General features: G+C 45.4%; 2 protein-coding genes across 6 annotated transcripts in view; one reads left to right on the top strand and one right to left on the bottom strand.

Moving 5' to 3' along the window:
* Window positions 1-16,891, bottom strand: part of NMNAT1 (nicotinamide nucleotide adenylyltransferase 1) — a 260,444-nt gene that overhangs the window by 126,655 nt on the left and 116,898 nt on the right. For 3 of the 4 annotated variants that reach the window (XM_085609796.1, XM_085609795.1, XM_085609794.1), the window contains one exon: window positions 11,912-12,073. In XM_085609796.1, the coding sequence (XP_085465922.1) occupies window positions 11,912-12,029 (118 nt within the window). In that variant the 5' untranslated portion in view covers window positions 12,030-12,073. Of the gene's footprint in view, window positions 1-11,911; window positions 12,074-12,296; window positions 12,497-16,891 lie in introns of those variants that run through there. The other variant, XM_085609797.1, reaches the window with a different exon arrangement.
* LOC146868336 (uncharacterized) overlaps window positions 12,516-16,891 on the top strand; it is a 57,817-nt gene continuing 53,441 nt past the window's right edge. The window contains exons 1-3 of one of the 2 annotated variants that reach the window (XM_085609800.1): window positions 12,516-12,572; window positions 12,781-12,915; window positions 14,826-14,888. In XM_085609800.1, the coding sequence (XP_085465926.1) occupies window positions 12,791-12,915; window positions 14,826-14,888 (188 nt within the window). In that variant the 5' untranslated portion in view covers window positions 12,516-12,572; window positions 12,781-12,790. The other variant, XM_085609798.1, reaches the window with a different exon arrangement.

Raw genomic sequence — 16,891 nt, 5'->3', positions numbered from 1 at the left:
ACTCCGGTGAATAAACTTCTTCCTAGAGCGAGATCGGAGATTTGTCCAGTGGAAGTTTTGACTCATGGAAAGATAGCGCAGCGGGTTAATGTGCCTGCTGCAAAACAAATGTACCATGCCCATCACAAAGTGCACATAATTTAAATAGGTCAGTGGGTTACTGCTTTTGTCAGTGAGATGCTTTTGTTACTTGCAGTTTGTAAGTTAAAATCCTAACAAAGAACAGTGAGCTATTTGCCTTTGTTTATCCTAATGTTGCAAAAAGTGTTCATTTGGATAGAAATCGATTATGATTATTAAAGAGAACCCCCAATCATGGTATTAAGTTTTATATTCTGAGTTTGTGTTTCTCCAGATCAATCACTATTAAACTATACTGTCTACTAGTATGGTTGTCATGTAACTCCTACACCTTGTAGTCCTTGGTCTTATGTAACATTTCCTATACAATGATTTACACACGTAAAATTGATTGTCTCTGTGTATATTGCTGATGACAGAAATTCCATGGCACGGAAACAAATGGCTTGTGCTTCCACTTTTAAGCATATTTGGGACATTCTGTATTTAGAAACTTATCCCACTTTGTAAATTTATTTTGATGTCAATAACTCATATTAATCGTTAAATAATCACGTGTATCCATTGGTTGAATTAAATAACATAATAAGCTGTAACTGGTCAGTGAACTGCCAAACAAATACTAAAGATTGGGATGTTTTGCGCATCCTGGCCACACCTCTCACTCCGCCCCATGATCCAATACTCAGGTTATTCCCGCCCTCTAATTCTCCGCCCACAGTTCCCCTACTTTTTTTCCCCACTTCGACCACTGCTTTACTGTATGTATTATTATGAGGAAGATCTGAACTGAGACCCGAGCAAGAATGCGACCGGCGCCGGGCAAGACAAGAAACATTGTGCGTGCCGGGTTACTTCAGGAGTGGTGCTAAAATGAACCCTTTCGTGTTTACCTGCTGACAAGTGCGCCTTTCCATTCCGAGCTTAAAGCGCAGCGGGTGGCTTGTTAAATATGTTACCACTTGCAATGCACATAGCGCTTTACTGAGACCCCAGTGTAAAGTGTGAGTGCAAAAACTCTCTGGCACAAATCACACTTTATAGCAGGTACCAGGTGGTGAGCTATTTGTTGCCAATTAGGCGCCAGGGCTAATAATGGGGAATAATGTTCATCAGTGGTACCGGCACTGTTTCAATTTACATTTTTTCAAAAGTTTTACTCTCACTGTTTGATCACCTGATCAAAGTTGGTGGGAGCAGAGTACCTAAACACGAGCGAGCACCATTTCAGCTTAGTTTCTAGTCAGGAGCAGGGCAAAAAAAAAAAATGGGAACTACTAACTAGCATAACCCGTAGAGTCTAAATGACCGCTGTTAACTCCCTCCCTTGTGAAAATAGCTTGCTGCTGCTAAATGTCTCTGCAGGAGGTTACTTTGATTTCTTGCATCAAATGGTGCCAGCACAGATGCCAGTCTCATGCCTGTCTGTTCCAGGGTTAGCCATGCACCACCAGGCTAGAGAGCCCCCCCCCCCCACCTTTGCACTTTTATTGCAATTTGGCACCACTTAATGGTGTGTGGTAAGGATGCTGCCTTAGCCTCACTTTACTATATGTATGCACTGCCGAACCCTGAGCAGTGAACAGGATATTCGTCGAGTGGTGAGATGGAAAGAAGGCCTCTCTCTCCAAGTTGACCTGAACCTTCACGGTCACGGACGCCTCCTTAGAGGCGGATCTTCTGCATGGTGGCACTAGAAGAAGTGATTATTTTTCGCCGTGAAATGAATGGCATGGTAGGGCTGTGCATGACCACTTTTGAGAGATTGCATTTTACAACTGAGTTTTAAAATGACGTTCAGAAGCCCCAACCTTTCACTTCTGAAGGATATGGAGTCAATTGAGACAAAAAATACTGATTGTAGCACAGAAGTGTGTTTTCACAACAAAGAACGGACGGTACTTGTTCCAGCACTGTAGTTTTTCAGCAAAATTGAGTTTGCGATGCACTCACTATTTTGGAGAGTTCCACCACAAAAGCAAAAAAGCTATGTTAGTGCAGAAACTGTGGCTGTAAAATTAGCATGTTGTTCACCCCACTCACCCACACTTCAACTTTTAGGAGGAACAATGTACTAGAAACCATTCCTCATTAAAACATGAACTCCAACCAGCAATGTGGCGGCAGAAGGCAAGGCAATGTGTGGACTACAAGATTACTGACATGGCAGGCACAAATGATGCGTAAGTCTTTGCACATACATGCCTGGCAGATCTCTTACCCTACCTTTAAAACTAGTGTTGGTCGGAGAATTCCAAATGATAGCAAATCAGAAAAAGACTGTCATCATCATTTTAATGCTGGCTTTAAATACATAGAAAAAAGCCTGCGATGAAAAAAGTAAAGCAATAATTCCTGTCAGACAAGCAGCTTTTTCGGGTGCCATAAGCAGTTGTGTGCGCGCAACAGTTAGCGTTAGGTTCCATTGTAATGCTGGGGACTGGATTAGGTTTAGCACTGGTCAAGTTAGGGGAGAGTGACTGAAATATGTTTTCAGTGTAAAGGAATTTGTTGCAGCAGTTTTGCTTTAGGGATCTTTCTGATGTTAACAAATTGTTTCAGGTTTCTATTCAGATATTTATCTGTGATAGTATTTCTCTAACCAGTTTTTTCTTTATAATAGTGTCTCTCTGAAAGTATTATTTATAGTGACAGTGAGTGAGCCATATGGGTAGGCTGGGCCATGAGTGTATTAGGCTGCCCTGCAGAAGGTGGGTGGACAGATGACAACATTTAACCTTGCTTTGAAATCATTCTTCATAAAAAAATACCCTAGCAAAAGTTTGGCTTAGCTAAGTCCTAGAACTCCCTATCTGTTACAGAGCAGAAGAGCATGCCGGATGCAAGTTTGTCGCACCCATGCTATGGTTCCTCCGCGATTGAGTAGGTGCTTCATTATGGCCAACGCGCTTCACTCCTGTTGCGGTTAGTGGACCTGTGCAGCAAGAAACATTTCGAAAACGGGGCTGAAGCGCAGGCAGAATTAAACATCTATCCAACCCCAAAGGCAGATGCGATGGAAAAATAAGGGGGAGGCAGTGATAATCAAATGCTCAGACTGTTGTACCCTCTCTACAGATTTACATTGACTATAAATTGAGCTTGAGCCCATAGTTTCATCTGACCCCCCTTCTGCATTTGATGATTGGTGTAAACTGAGCTCATCCCCATGCCGATGGACCTGCACTGTTAAACAGTTCAGCATTGACAATAAAGTGAGCTTGATCACCTGGACTCTCCCGCACACCATTTTAGTTTAGGATTTGTCTAAACTGAGATTAAACCTCCAGATGCCCCTGTGCTCTTCACTAGGGCTGGTATTGACCATTAGCTGACCTTGAGCTCCCACATTCATGTGTATGTATTCCTCGCCACGGACTTGCTTTGACCATTGGGTCATCTTGACCCCTAGATGCATCCGCACCTGTCTGACCTTTAGCTCCTCTTGCTCCCCAGATGCGTCCAGATCTCTTGTATAGGGCTAGCATTAAATATTGTTTGATTAGCACAGACCATAAGCTGATCTTGAGCCCCCGATGGGTGTGTATTCCTTGGTATGGGCTAGCACTGACCATACGCTGATCTTAAAACCCAGAAACATCTGAAATCCCACCAGCAGACTAGCATTGACATTAACTGATTTGGCTTCACTTGCAGCTGTTGGCAGATATGGCAGATCCTGGGATGAAGGGACAATCTAGGATAAAGTCTTTAGACACTGCAGGAACAACGAGGAACATCTAGTACTCTGTGGGATCGGGTGATTCTTGAATGCAAGACCGCTAGGGATCTTCAAGTTGAGTTCTCCCATCCACAGGAGGGATATTGGGTCAGCCAATATATCTAGAGTGTACAATATAGAGCTGATGCTCGGTTAATGCGCAATACAAGGAACAGACACACAAGAGAGAACCAAGCTGATCCAAACAGAACCAAAAAACAAATATCTGTAGATCTGAGGAAAAGGGACATAAAAACTGATATTTTTTCATAAAAGAATGTTTTCCTGGGGGAAGGGGAGGCCCCAATACAATCATGGGGGCATATGTACACGCCCCGGCTGGATGCCTATATGTGACATTTCCACGGTTTATGGCCTGGATCATGGATGCCTATGCTATGTGTAACAGTTCCACGGTTTATGGCCAAGCCCTAGCCTGGATGCTTATGTGTGACATTTCCACGGATTATTGCATGGGTGCTTACGTGTGACATTTCCATGCTTTCTGGCCTACGTGCTTATGTGTGATATTTCCATGCTTTCTGGCCTGAGGGCTTATGTATGACATTTCCCCGGTTTAGGGCTTGAGTGCTTGCTTAACTCATGACACACAATTAGACTAATTAGGCTAGATTAGTTAAAAATGGCTTACCCCAGAATTGTTCTTTCCCCAAATCTGCACATAGAGCACTGGAATATTTCACGTGTTCACTTTCAATGCATTAATCATTTTAGCTAATTTATTCCAAAATTGTGCTTTAAATGCACTTTTGATTTACTCTTTTTCAGACATTTTACAGGTCAGGAGAAGGCTCCCTTGCTGAAATTCAGATTGGGTATTACATCTGACTTTCAGCACTGCCAGTTGAGGATGTGGGTGGAGCTAGTGAAGGAAGTGGGTGGAGCCGGAAGTGGGTGTGGCCTCCAACAAACATTTGCACTTGGACTTCATATTTTACAAATTAAGCACTATATATATATATATATATATATATATATAACAAGCATCAAACTCATGTTACCAAACAATGCCTCAAAGAAATGGTATTGAAAGCTGCACAATATTTTAGCAAAACCTTTATTGAAGTTGCAATTTTTACTTTTGTATACAATTTATTTTTCAAGAAAATCACCAGTCTTGCTTTCAGGCTTTGGCAGCATTATAAGTAACGTCAAATTGTTACATTTTGCAAATGTGTACATAAAATACAATACTTGTCACTTGAAAGCGCTCACCCTAATGGTAAAAAGGCTTTGTGTTACTGAACCATATACATCTGATACAACATCCCCACAGACACGAGAACTCCTCTGACTCAACCTGCAATTGAGAATCAAGTTGAAGAAATGTTTTTTCAAAGAGATTTACCAGCCTATTTAGTATGAACTTACTTATTATCCACCTCACTGCAAATAAACTTGAATCGTATTACCAGGCTATTGCCCACTGCCCAGCACTTTGTTGCTCCTCAGCTGGGTTTGCAATGTCTACGTACCAATACACACATACTATGATTGTGTAAATATGTACAGCATCCATCATAACAACAGTTACTGTGCCTGATATACCAAATGCTTACCACATGTGGCCAAAATAGGAACGTTCGCTTTGTCTAGCCCACAGTTCTGAAATACATGCACACAAACCATAGTTGATGCAATAGCGCTTCAGATTCAATCTAGACAGATAATTATTTTTCCCAGCGTATATCTTCTCTTTCCACTCCTCCAAAATGACACATCTGTGTCCTTCCATTTCCAACCAAACCCTCTATAGCATCTACAAAGTTATTGGTGGCATAAGGCCCATATAATTGCATGAGGCCAAAAGAAGTCAGTGTCTAATTTCTAACTAGGGGATTTCTCACCCGAAAAAGTGCAGAAGGCACACTCTCGGAGGAAGAGGGCAGTGAAGAAGGAAAAAGAAAAACTGAGAGAACTAAGAGACAGCAGACAGTGTCAAGTATAGTTAGAATAATTTATCCTACTTATATGACACATACTATGAAAATGCCTCTGGACGCCGAGATGCCTAATTGTGTACAACACATCACCAAATTAACGGAGTGTGTAAGATTTGCAATCAAGGAGAAAAGTGATGGACCAGCATACCAGGAGTAGTCCCAGGGAAGAGTGTTTTTTATCGTCCATGCTAAGGGGGAGACAAGCATTTGCAATGCAATAGGTCGCTCATTTACGCGAATTTAAGCTATTGGCATTGTAAATGACAATGCCTTTTATGTACGTTTTAAAAACCAAAGTTTAAATAAAAGGCATTGTCATTTACAATGCCAATAGCTCAAACTCGCGTAAATGCGAGACCTATTGCATTGCAAATGCTTGTTATACAGTGCTTGTAGACAAAGATGTTCGCTGCTTTGTAGCGCTGTACATACCAGATGTTACAATTACTGAACACAATGGCACTTGTTTTATCTGATCTAGAAGTAAAAAAACTCAAAAACCTCGGTGTTCAAACTAGTGTGAACCTCTGCAGCGAGCGCGCTAACCCCGGAGCTGGCAAAGTGAGCACGTCAAAGAATCAGGGGAAGTCAGGCCTAGGCTTGGGTGCCACTGTGGCCTGTGGATATCCACACACGGGCACCCAGCGGGTTGTCCCTGGACCCGACAACCACAGGGCAGGTGTCCCGTAGATATGCCCTGTTACCACAAGGTGACATGGTGAGCTCTGAGGTAGAAAGCAGCGAGCCGTCTTATGTCTCAGCGCCAGGAAAATACTGCAGGCTAAAGATGCAGAATGACGTAAAGCAGGCCCCTGCAGCGCAGGGGGTCCCTCAAGGAAGGGGGGGGGGGAGGAAACCACTGGGGGGGCGCTAGTGAGACGAAGGCACATGCATATAGGAAACGTAGGGGGGAAGGGGCTCGTCCTATTAAGAGGGGCTTTCATTGTTTGTTACGCCACTGTAGATAACGTGTCAGGTGAGACTGGCATATGGGCACAGGTGGGCATAGCCTGGCATTGGGCATTGCTTCCTGTTATCTCCGGCCCCTTAAACTTCTTTTTACGGTTACAGTGCGCGAGGCAGTCAGGTTACCAACCCTGTTCCGAGTAGTGTCTGCCGGCCAGGAGACTGTATTGCATTCACCCCGTCTGCTCTGTTACTGTACAAGTGTACAGAGTACAGCTCAGTGCAGACCAGCCCATGCATGGGTTTGCCTGTCCCAGTGACCAGAAAGGAGTCCAAAAAGCACGCATTTATTGAACATTTTGTGTCCTTGTGTAACGTAGCTGGTGCTCATGTAAAGCGCTCCAATACCTTCAGGTCGAGTTTGCGCTATAAATAAATAAAAGACGTTCGGCAAATACCAAACATGGGAATGAGTTAAACCTGTTGCTTTCCAAGCTCATGTTCCCTCCCACATTACAAGCCCATTAAAGGTGTTTTTATTTTCTGTGGGAAATTGCTGTGCTTTTTGTGCCTCCAGAAGCTGGACAGATTCTAAGTAATATAGAGGGCAGCGTAGCAAGAGCTCACCAAAAACAAGCTGCACATAAGAAAACAAAAAGCGCGGCGTGGTGTGCGCGCTATTATAAAAGTGAAAGCGGGCATGGCCTGCTGACAACAATAATTAAAAATAAATCCTGCAGCACGCCGCAATGCTAATGATCGGGCGCTGCGTGTAGCTGCATTGTAAAACACAAAACAAGCTGTCACGATTGCGCAAATTAAAAAAAAAAAAGTGCTTACACTGTAATTGAAGGAGACAGTATAACACTGCAAGCGAAAAATCCAGTCGGGATGGGCCGTCCAAAAAGGAGACAGGACGGTAACCAAGAAGCCTCATTTTGAATCGGAGGCCAGCCTTTAGCACAAAGGATGACGCCAGCCAACAGGATTGATGGGTGGGGCTTCAAGTCCCCTTCTGAAATCTCCTCTACCACAATATGTATTGCCGAGCGAGGAGCGCATCCGCACTCCAGCGCTAGGTCTGCGAGACCTAAAAAAGCCACAAGATGTCAAAAGTGCCTAAAACTTGAGATAATGGACTTCCAACCTTTCCTCACTAGAAAGGGTATTCGAATCGTTTGGGTCAGAGATGAGAAAATCCAGTTTCAAGGATTGCAACGTTTGACAGTGGCCAATACCTTATTACCTGCAGGTTAAGTATTCTAGGTCGAGTGTGCACTTTATCAAATAACTGTAGGAAGCTGGCTCTGTATATACTATACCAAAGTGAGGTATAGAGTGCACAGAGTCCAGTGGAACCCCAAAGGTAGGCAGAGGTAAAGTTAGATAGCACCTCACTCTCTATTTGTGGTAGTGTGGTCGGGCAGTAGGTCAGTATCAGAGGACAGTGTTAAACATTTGTTGTACACACTCAGTCAGCAAATTAATTCACACACTCAAAGACTGAACTTCAGACAAATTGTTTTTGTATGAAAATATTCTTTGTTATTTTTGTTTCTAGAACCAAGCAAGCCTGGCACAGGTAAGCAATAAATACTTTACAGTAGTAGTGCAGTTTGTAAACAGTTTGAATTGTAATTGCACTTTGTTTTGACTTACAGTATGACAGCAGAGAAATGCAATATTTTGTAAATACAGTACATCGACTTGAATGGGCTTTTCAGTAAAATACCAGGTAAGTTACTTTTTAGATTACTTTTCTTACTCAGAGTAGTATACCTGGATACTACTCTGGGACATTTCCTGTAAACAGGTAAGTAAAATCGTTTTGGTTAAATAGTACAATTTTGAAGAATTTCTTTAGGTTTTTAAACACCAAACTTAAAAACTTTTCCAAGAAAAACAGTCAATGTTATCCTATGAAGGAAAATAGTGTTATCTGTTTTGAGGTAAGTATTTGTTAGTGGGAGTTGAGGTTCTGGGGGTAGACTCAGGGGTCAAGGATGCACTCTAGTTACACCCTCAGCGGCACTAGGGTGGCCGGGTGCAGAGTGCTGAGGCCCAATGTTATCCAATGGGGGATAGGGGGCCTCCGGTTGGGGGCTGCTGACTAGCAGGCCACTTGAGGGGGATCCAGTTTAGCACACAAAGTGCACCCGCAGCGGCACAGGGGCAGCTGGGTGCTGTTTTGTCGTTGGGTGCCCTGTTTTCAATAGTGATTTTTGGTTTTAGTTTTCAGCTGCAGGCTCGGTCCAGGAAGACTTCCGGGGGGAACCAACAGCTGGGCAGGTGAGTTGGAGGGCGCTGGGGACGTAGGTGCACCTCGGGTTCTTTTCTCCAGGACGCAGGGCGGCTGGATGCAGGGCTGTCTTTTGAGGTTGGATTTCACCTTACCGGGCCACTCGTGGTTGGGAGGGGGGGGGGGGGGGGGTCTCTGTGCAGAGGCTGCAGGTGATGTTGGGGTCCTGGAGGGGTCCACCCGTGGTGGACTCAGACTCTGGAGCGCTGGAGGACCTCGCAGGGACCAGTGGGCCACTCCAACTCGGGCCGTAGGCTACGGGTGCAGTGGTGGTTCCAGGCGTTGTTTTTTTTTTCCTCAGCAGGCTCCTAGACTTTCTTTGGTGTTTCTTCTGAACACAGCTGCTTTTCACAGGAGATTCGGTCTTTGTTGAAGGCAGTCAGTCCTCACAGAGGTTCTGGAGGTCGGTGGCTGCAGGACAAGGCGATTTTTAGCGCAGGATCTCTGGAAACTGAAGGCGGGCAGGTAAGGCTTGGGGCCAAGTCAGTTGTTCTCTGCAGTCTCCTCTGCTGGGCGTCTTCATTCGTCCCTTTTCTTCTTAGGTTGCAGGAATCTGCTTTCTTGGTTCAGGGCTGCCTCCTAAATACTGTATTTAGGGGGCATTTTAGTGGTCTCAAGGTCAGTAGCCAATGGGCTACTGACCATAGGGTGACTACACCCTTGGTGTGCTCACCCCACGTGGGGGAGTGAGCACAATCCCTAATCCTAATTGGGAAGTGCCTGACATCTGCAAGATGGCGGGCACTGAAGAGTGAGCTTCACCTCCCCTCCCCCATCTGAGGGGTGGAGTTGGCAGAGGTGGGCACACCTTCTGGGCTGGTTAGTTTTTCCTGCCTTTCTTCCCGCCGAAAAGGAGGGGAGACAGGAAGGGGGCCTGCACCTGATAGCATGAGGGGCTTGGGGTCGCATTACAAAGGCTGCCAGGCCTTTGAAGCTCCCCTGCCAAAGATGGCTCTTCCTGGCCTGGAGGAGGTGTGAACACCTCCGCCCAGGAAAGTGTTTGTTTCTGGGCTCAGGGAGCGAAGGCTCCTACCTTAGGGGTCCAGAAACATGTCTTGTGGTGGCAGGCTGGTGTGAACCAGTCAGGGTACCCACCAGAGGCTGGTCGTTTTTCAAAGGGCATCTCTAAGATGACCTCTGTGTGCATTTTTCATTAAATCCCACACTGGCATCAGTGTGGGATTAATGTGCTGAGAAGTTTGATACCAAACTTCTCATTTTTCAGTGTAGCCATTATGGTGCTGTGGAGTTCGTAATGACAAGCTCCCAGCACCATATACTCTTAATAGCAGCAATGCACTTACAATGTCTAAGAATGGACTTGGACACTGTATGGGTACAGGGCTCATGCACCTGTACCCTCGCCACTGGCATAGCGCACCCAGGTAGAGGTGTGACTGATCTATGCCAGGGCAGTGGGTTGTAGGCATGGCACACAGGGATGTGTGCCATGTCGACTCTTCACTTTGTTCTGCACCAAAACACGCAGCCTGAAAAGGTAGTGTGTGTAAATGTACAGGGCCTCTAAGGGTGGCACAATAAGTCCTGCAGCCCTTAGAGGTCTTCCCTGGTCACAGTGCCCTGAGTACCTGTGGTACCATTTACCAGGGGCTGACCTGTGGCCAGAGATGCCAATCAGGTTAGTTTTGGGGAAAGAACACAGGCCCTGAAAACCCCGATTGGCAGGGACCCAGGGCACATCAAGTGAAAGTGCATCAGTAGTCTGGCAAAAAGTGTGTGGGGGGTTACTGCAACAGAAACCCACTTTCCTACAATAACCAAGTAATTTTCTGTGCAGGGACTGTTGGCCCAGGCAGATTGTCTTGAATCATATATATATGCTCCTTAATCCTAAAACAGTGAAGATGGCACTCGCCACTGTAAAAGTGGTGTTGTGCCTGCATTTTCAATCTTACACATAAAAGGAAGCTAATGGGCAGAATTTAAACAGAGAACAATAAAAGGGAGAGATAAAAAAAAATTGGAAGTAAACTAGTAAAGTACAGAGGGATGAGAAAGGCTAAGGTGGAGAACGGTGACAGAACACAGACTGGGAGTAAATAGGTAGGCGAACGTAGAGAACCTGCACAGAGTAACAAAAAAAGGAAAGGAGAGGTGACTAAAAACATAGATAGGGACGGAGGAAGGCTAGGGAAAAGAAAAAACAAAGCACAAACAGAGATGAGAATGAATGTAGAAGAGAAGGGTAGGGCAGAAAAAGGAAGGAAGAAATCTAGGACTAAGAGTACAGTGGCTAAGGAAGAAAGCTGTGACTTAGAACATAAAGAGAGGAAGAGATTGGGTGGGAATGAGACTGCACATAGCAAGAGAAAATAAGAGGAGATATGGAACAGAGGAGACATAATATGGAAGAGAGTAATGAAAACATTGGTCTAGAAAGAGGGGTGGAGCACTAATAGAAGAACCCATCCCTCTTCTGACTTCTAACCTCCTTATCTTGTTCACCTGTTATGAAGCCACATATTAGGCATGAACGCTTGCTTGAGTTGTGTGATGCTTAGACGATGTCACAAGAAACACGACACAGGTGCAAACAGGAATCTTCCTGTACACTCACAATATAAAAAACGTACAAAGTTTGTTGTTTTCGCAAATGCAGTTAATCCTAATTTACAGCATAATTTAAGATTATAGCCTAAAATGCTCAAACATAGAGGAGGCAACAGAACCTAGTATTCCAGTCACAAAAGTAGCCCCAGAAATTAGTTCCATGCGATATTTTTAAGAGTTAGTAATCATTTTGAGACTAGCTGGGGCCAGGTGCTCTTGAACAGCTGAGCAATGGTGAAAAGTGCTCTATAAATGCATGCAAGTCACTGAGAGCCCCGGTGTCCCATGTCCAGCACATACCTGGCGTGTGCCTCCCACCCCTGCACAAAGGGCGCAGAGGCACATTATCCCCCTTGGCCTCCTACGTACCAGTCGCGTGCAGGTGGTCTCTGGCCAGCTCGAACAACCTCAGGTGCATGTTGGTAATGGGGTTGAAGGAGCCACAGGCCAGCAGCACCACCTCAGTCCGGTCATCAGACTTCTCCATCTCTGCTGGACGCAGTGGTAGGTGTTGTGGAAGGGTCCACAGTGCTGTAACAGGAAGCAGAGAAAAAAAAACAGTCACCTTTCTGTCTGGTAGAACATAATTCCTAACCTGCTAACAAAACATTCAGAAGCCTGTGGCCTGTCGTGCACGTCTAAATTGAGCCTCTATCTTAAGAGCCTCCTTTAGAAAACCACTAGCACCGAGAGTCTAGCCTTAGTTATTTTGGTATTATTAATATAAATAATCTATTGCCTTGGTTAATCGTACCACAGACAGCGTGAAGTGATCAGGTGAAAGACTGCCCACCGAAACAAGGCGAGGACGGAGTGACGGTGGACAGAGCCGGGTGGTGTCTCCAAACGCACGAGGCGCACACTAGACCGTCAATCCACAGTAATGACAACACTGGGAAGTTACTGGCAGCACGCGACAGCAATGCGCATCATAGGAAGGCTCGCGCTGGAAGTGTCGCAAGAGGATATCCGCACATTAACAAAGACAAAGCCTAGGGGCGGGTGTAGCAATCTTGGCTGGGATCTGCAGGTATTACAGTAAATGGTCAGATTACGAGTTGCAAACTTGATTTTTATCTCACGTTTTACGGTCTGTTTTTTATATATACGCAGAGCCAGCATCTCCCAGTTTTACCCGTGCGTAATTACTATTTTCCAGGCGTCTAAGGCTTTTTCCAATCCTTATCTTGTTTGTACTTTCACCACTACTGCTGATACGGTCTGTTATTTCCTTACAGATGCTGCTCCATGAAGCCAACTGCTGTACCTCAGTGCACAAGAGGACCAACCTGCTTCACAATGATCCATTACTTCATGGCACACACTGCTTGCCACCTGAGCCGCTGCCTGCCTCACCAAGCCCGCTGCAGACTGTGAGTGCGCGGAGGCGTGTGATAGCCGTGCCCCTCGTACCTGGATCTTTCCCACGGGAGCCCAACGAACACTAGGGACGCCAATGTTCCCTCCCCCACCCCCAGGACTGGGACCCAAAAGGCTGTGTCAGAGGGAGTGTCTGTCTACTTTGCACGTCATAGGACGGGTTCTCCGATGGTTCAAGCACTCCTGGGCACCAACATCCCTTGCCTATTCCAGCCTAAGTCCATTTGTTGAGTGCCTCCGTACAGCTCAATGTGAAACCTGCAGTTCGCATATTTGAATCCCAGAGGGATCAACTAAGGTTTCCATCCCTCACGCATTAACATAATGGTAATCAAAGCTGGATACTAGAGAAAACACACATGTTTAACTCCCAAGAGGCGATTTAGTTTGTGCAGCACTGTTATGAATATAGAGAGCAGAGCAATGCAGAACACATCCATTAATATCGTTAAAAAAAAAATGCTGTAGAGACCACAACCTGATGACTTCAATAGTTCACCAAACAAACCTCAAGTAATAACTAACGACCGACCGACCTCTGTCAAGTCCCAGCACCGGATCACTGGTAAAGATAAAATGAGCAATTTAAAACACTCTCTGACACCCCAATATTCAGGAAGTGCACTAGTCGGACGTCGTTAGCCTACTGCCGTGTCTGTTGCAGTAACAACCTGCCACGTAAGCCCCCAAATCAATGTCTTCCTTTCATTTGAGCCATGGAGCAAAATAATTGGTCCAATGTATATGGTATTTCGTCATGCCATAACGATCATGCAAGATGGAATCTCCAAGTTACACAGACAACCCAGCAAACTGCAAGAGTTCCATTCTGCACTGCTCTGGCCACAGAGATCCATCACGCAGATGGTCACAGCCGGAGGTGGAAGAGTCCATCTCTACACGGTGTGCTCTGTATCACCACAGCAGGCTACCCCACAGGTGAGGGTGAACATTTACAGGGGCAGACGTCGCTGTGCACAAAACACTTGGGAATAACTGGGTTGGCAATGTGCAGGTTTTTTGCAGTGCGGCAAATAAAACACTTGCTGATTATACGGTTTGTGTATGCCAGGCGACAACATCAAGTCAAGAATAAAGAACAGCATCTAATACAAAGGGATGTTGCACAGTGTCTGCAGGGCACTCTGCACTCCATGATCCTGAGAAACGATGGTAGTATGGAGGGAAAGTAATAGGTTATGCAGTTCTCTGCATACCCTTTGAGCCGGCTACCCTTTGAGTCCTAAAAGGATTAGAAAATAATAGTTGACAGCTCATCTTTTGGGAAGTCATTTTCATTGCGAGAATGATGGGTTTCTAAATAAGCAATATTTATCAAATACCCACAAGAGTTTCTACCTGCAGTCTTAGACTCACTCTCAGATCTGGTCAAAACTATGGATTACCATTCAACCCCCACCCAGGAGGAAACACTTCACCTTTTCCCCAGGACATGTATGTCCTTGACTTGGCCTGTTCAGACCCCACATGCACACCCTCGCTGTGCAGGAAAATATTATGTTCAGTTTCTTTGGGAAATTTCTCAGTGTCCAAGGTGAGGAAGGAGAGGTCTCAAGAACAACAGGGCATGTTCCTTCAGGCCCCACTTTTAAATAGCGGTCTAAATCTCGCAGGAACACGTTAACACATTTAAACTCAGAGCTATACCTGTGGCATTGGTTAGTGTAATTGGGCATGGCACTGCAATGCCATATCTCTGTATTGTGATTGTCAGGAGAGTGGTTTTGTGACTGTGTGCGTCTGTGTGAGTTAGAACATATCGTCCTGAAGCCCAGGTGCGTGTCTATGTTGGGAAGCTGTGCATTTCAGCCTCTCTTCCCGTAGTACAGGTGCATGTAGAAGGTGGTCAAACATGTATTTATCCTCATCTTTCTCTTTTCAGACTGGTCATCGAGCTGCTTTTGGGGAGCTCCATTCTCGCTCTACAGGTCTACGTGCTGATAAGGTGAGAGAAAAACACCTGATAGACAGTTGAGGTAAACTGTCTTGCCAAACCTCGGAGGTGGGTGTGAGCGACTTGGGTATCTTACCTTCGGTACCTCCTTCAGAAGTGTGCGCCAGGGATCTTGGGAAACATGCAGTGGCAGCCTGCCCCATGCTTTATGTCCTCACACAGAAACGCAGCTGTTGTTCTCTTACAAAGAGCCAACAGAGTGGGCCTGGGGGATTCCCAAACTGGAATTAAGGAAGGGCTCTCTTGAGAAAGGCTGGCGCCATCTGAAACAAACAGGTGGCCAAGCTAGACTCCAACATGTAACTCCAAGCTCCACTACGTTACCCTGCGCTTCAGCAGGTTAGCAACAACTGGTTTGATGATTACCTCTGGGCTCCTTGCTCACCTAAAAGCACAATCATGCAATTCCAGATAGAGTTATCGTTTCATACAATAACAGTAGCCATGGTTTAAAATATTCATTGTCATGTAAGGTGCCACCCGTAACACTGACGTCAGTTCCTGTACTTTTCTTGACACCTTTAGAGGCAAACACAGGACTATCAAAAGTCACAGCAAGTCAATGGAGAAAATCAGCCCGAACCAAGCAACTACATAACAAACGCACCTCAGAACAAGTAGGTGAGCAGTGGCGGTGAGGAATCTGCAGATAGATTGAGTATTTACCAGAAATATCGTTAGATTCTTCACTCAATCAATACCAAACCAGCACCCCAACGAGGTGGGTCTGATGGGCAGTATAGTCAAATAGTGCCACAGGACAGGTCCAGCACTCCACAGATCCCACAGAGAGGTAAAGTATGCTTAAAGACGTGAAGGCAAATCCAGAGACAAGCTAAATCTGGGAAAGCAACCCCAACCAAATGGTAACTACAAGCACCAATGGAAGTAAGACCCTTGGCCCAAGGGCTCTAGCCAGCAGGAGAAATCTAATGCATGCCTAGGGCAAAACAACAGAGAACCAACAGTAATTTACTGGTGCTAAAGTAGAAGAAATTATAGACAGTGATACAAATGCCTTAAGAAGGATTCAAAGGGTGAATAGCGTCCTGGAAGCAGGAGTACCATCTCATTAAACTCCAGACAGAAGCACAATACAGGCCATGATAAGATGCACAGGAGGCAGATGCCATTGCAGCTGATGGCGGGCGATAGCAGATGAGTGTACAGCATGAAAACCAGCAGATTCACAACAGACTGCCACCCAACAGTTGCCAGGCGAAAATGGACCCGCCACACCACCATTTCCAGTAAATCAGGGTACACAGTAATAATCACCAATCAATACAAAAGTCAACCACTGACGACGTGACACCTCAACAGCCTAGCAATCAAGCAACCTACAAGGAGTGCACACAAGGAACAGGTGTACAAGCGAAATATAACCAAAGTCGAACAACCGAAGGCGAGTCTAGGAGTCCTCCCATTACAAAATATACTGTAGAAAAGTCTCCCCCATCCACAATTAGAGCCAAAGAGGAGCCTCCTGATAAAAGGACAGACAACTCAGCAGGGAAAAAAGACACAAGCAATAATGACAGAAAGAAAACCAGATAAGGACTCACCCCATGACAGTCCAACTAGAGGTATTGGGCCAAGTCCAACAACAGTGGGGCGGTATGAAAATACAGATATTGAACCAGACTGAAGATACCCAACACTTAGGCCACTAATAGGCCTTGGCCCTCGAGCAACCATCTGAAAACCCGAGCTGTCCCAGAAGTCAACATGAACGAGGGATTAGTTTCTTAGAATAGACAAAGGACCCCCTGAACCAAATGTCTTGTGGGACACCACAACTTTTACTGCAAACAGGTGAGACCAATTGAAGGTTGAATCAAGTGGGACAGCCCTAATCTAGAAGAGGAGGCCATAGTGGCCCAAATGGGCAAGGCTACACAGGGACACAGAATAACCCCTGGACCTGGTGGCAAAGTATGCCAAATCAAGAACAAATCGGAGAAGCCACCAAAGTGGTCATATATCACCGACAC

This window comes from Triturus cristatus, chromosome 1_2 (genome assembly GCF_964204655.1).
Source record: "Triturus cristatus chromosome 1_2, aTriCri1.1, whole genome shotgun sequence".
NCBI classification, from domain to species: domain Eukaryota; kingdom Metazoa; phylum Chordata; class Amphibia; order Caudata; family Salamandridae; genus Triturus; species Triturus cristatus.
Note: the sequence above shows the minus strand (reverse complement) of the source record. Positions and strands in the feature narration are given on the sequence as shown.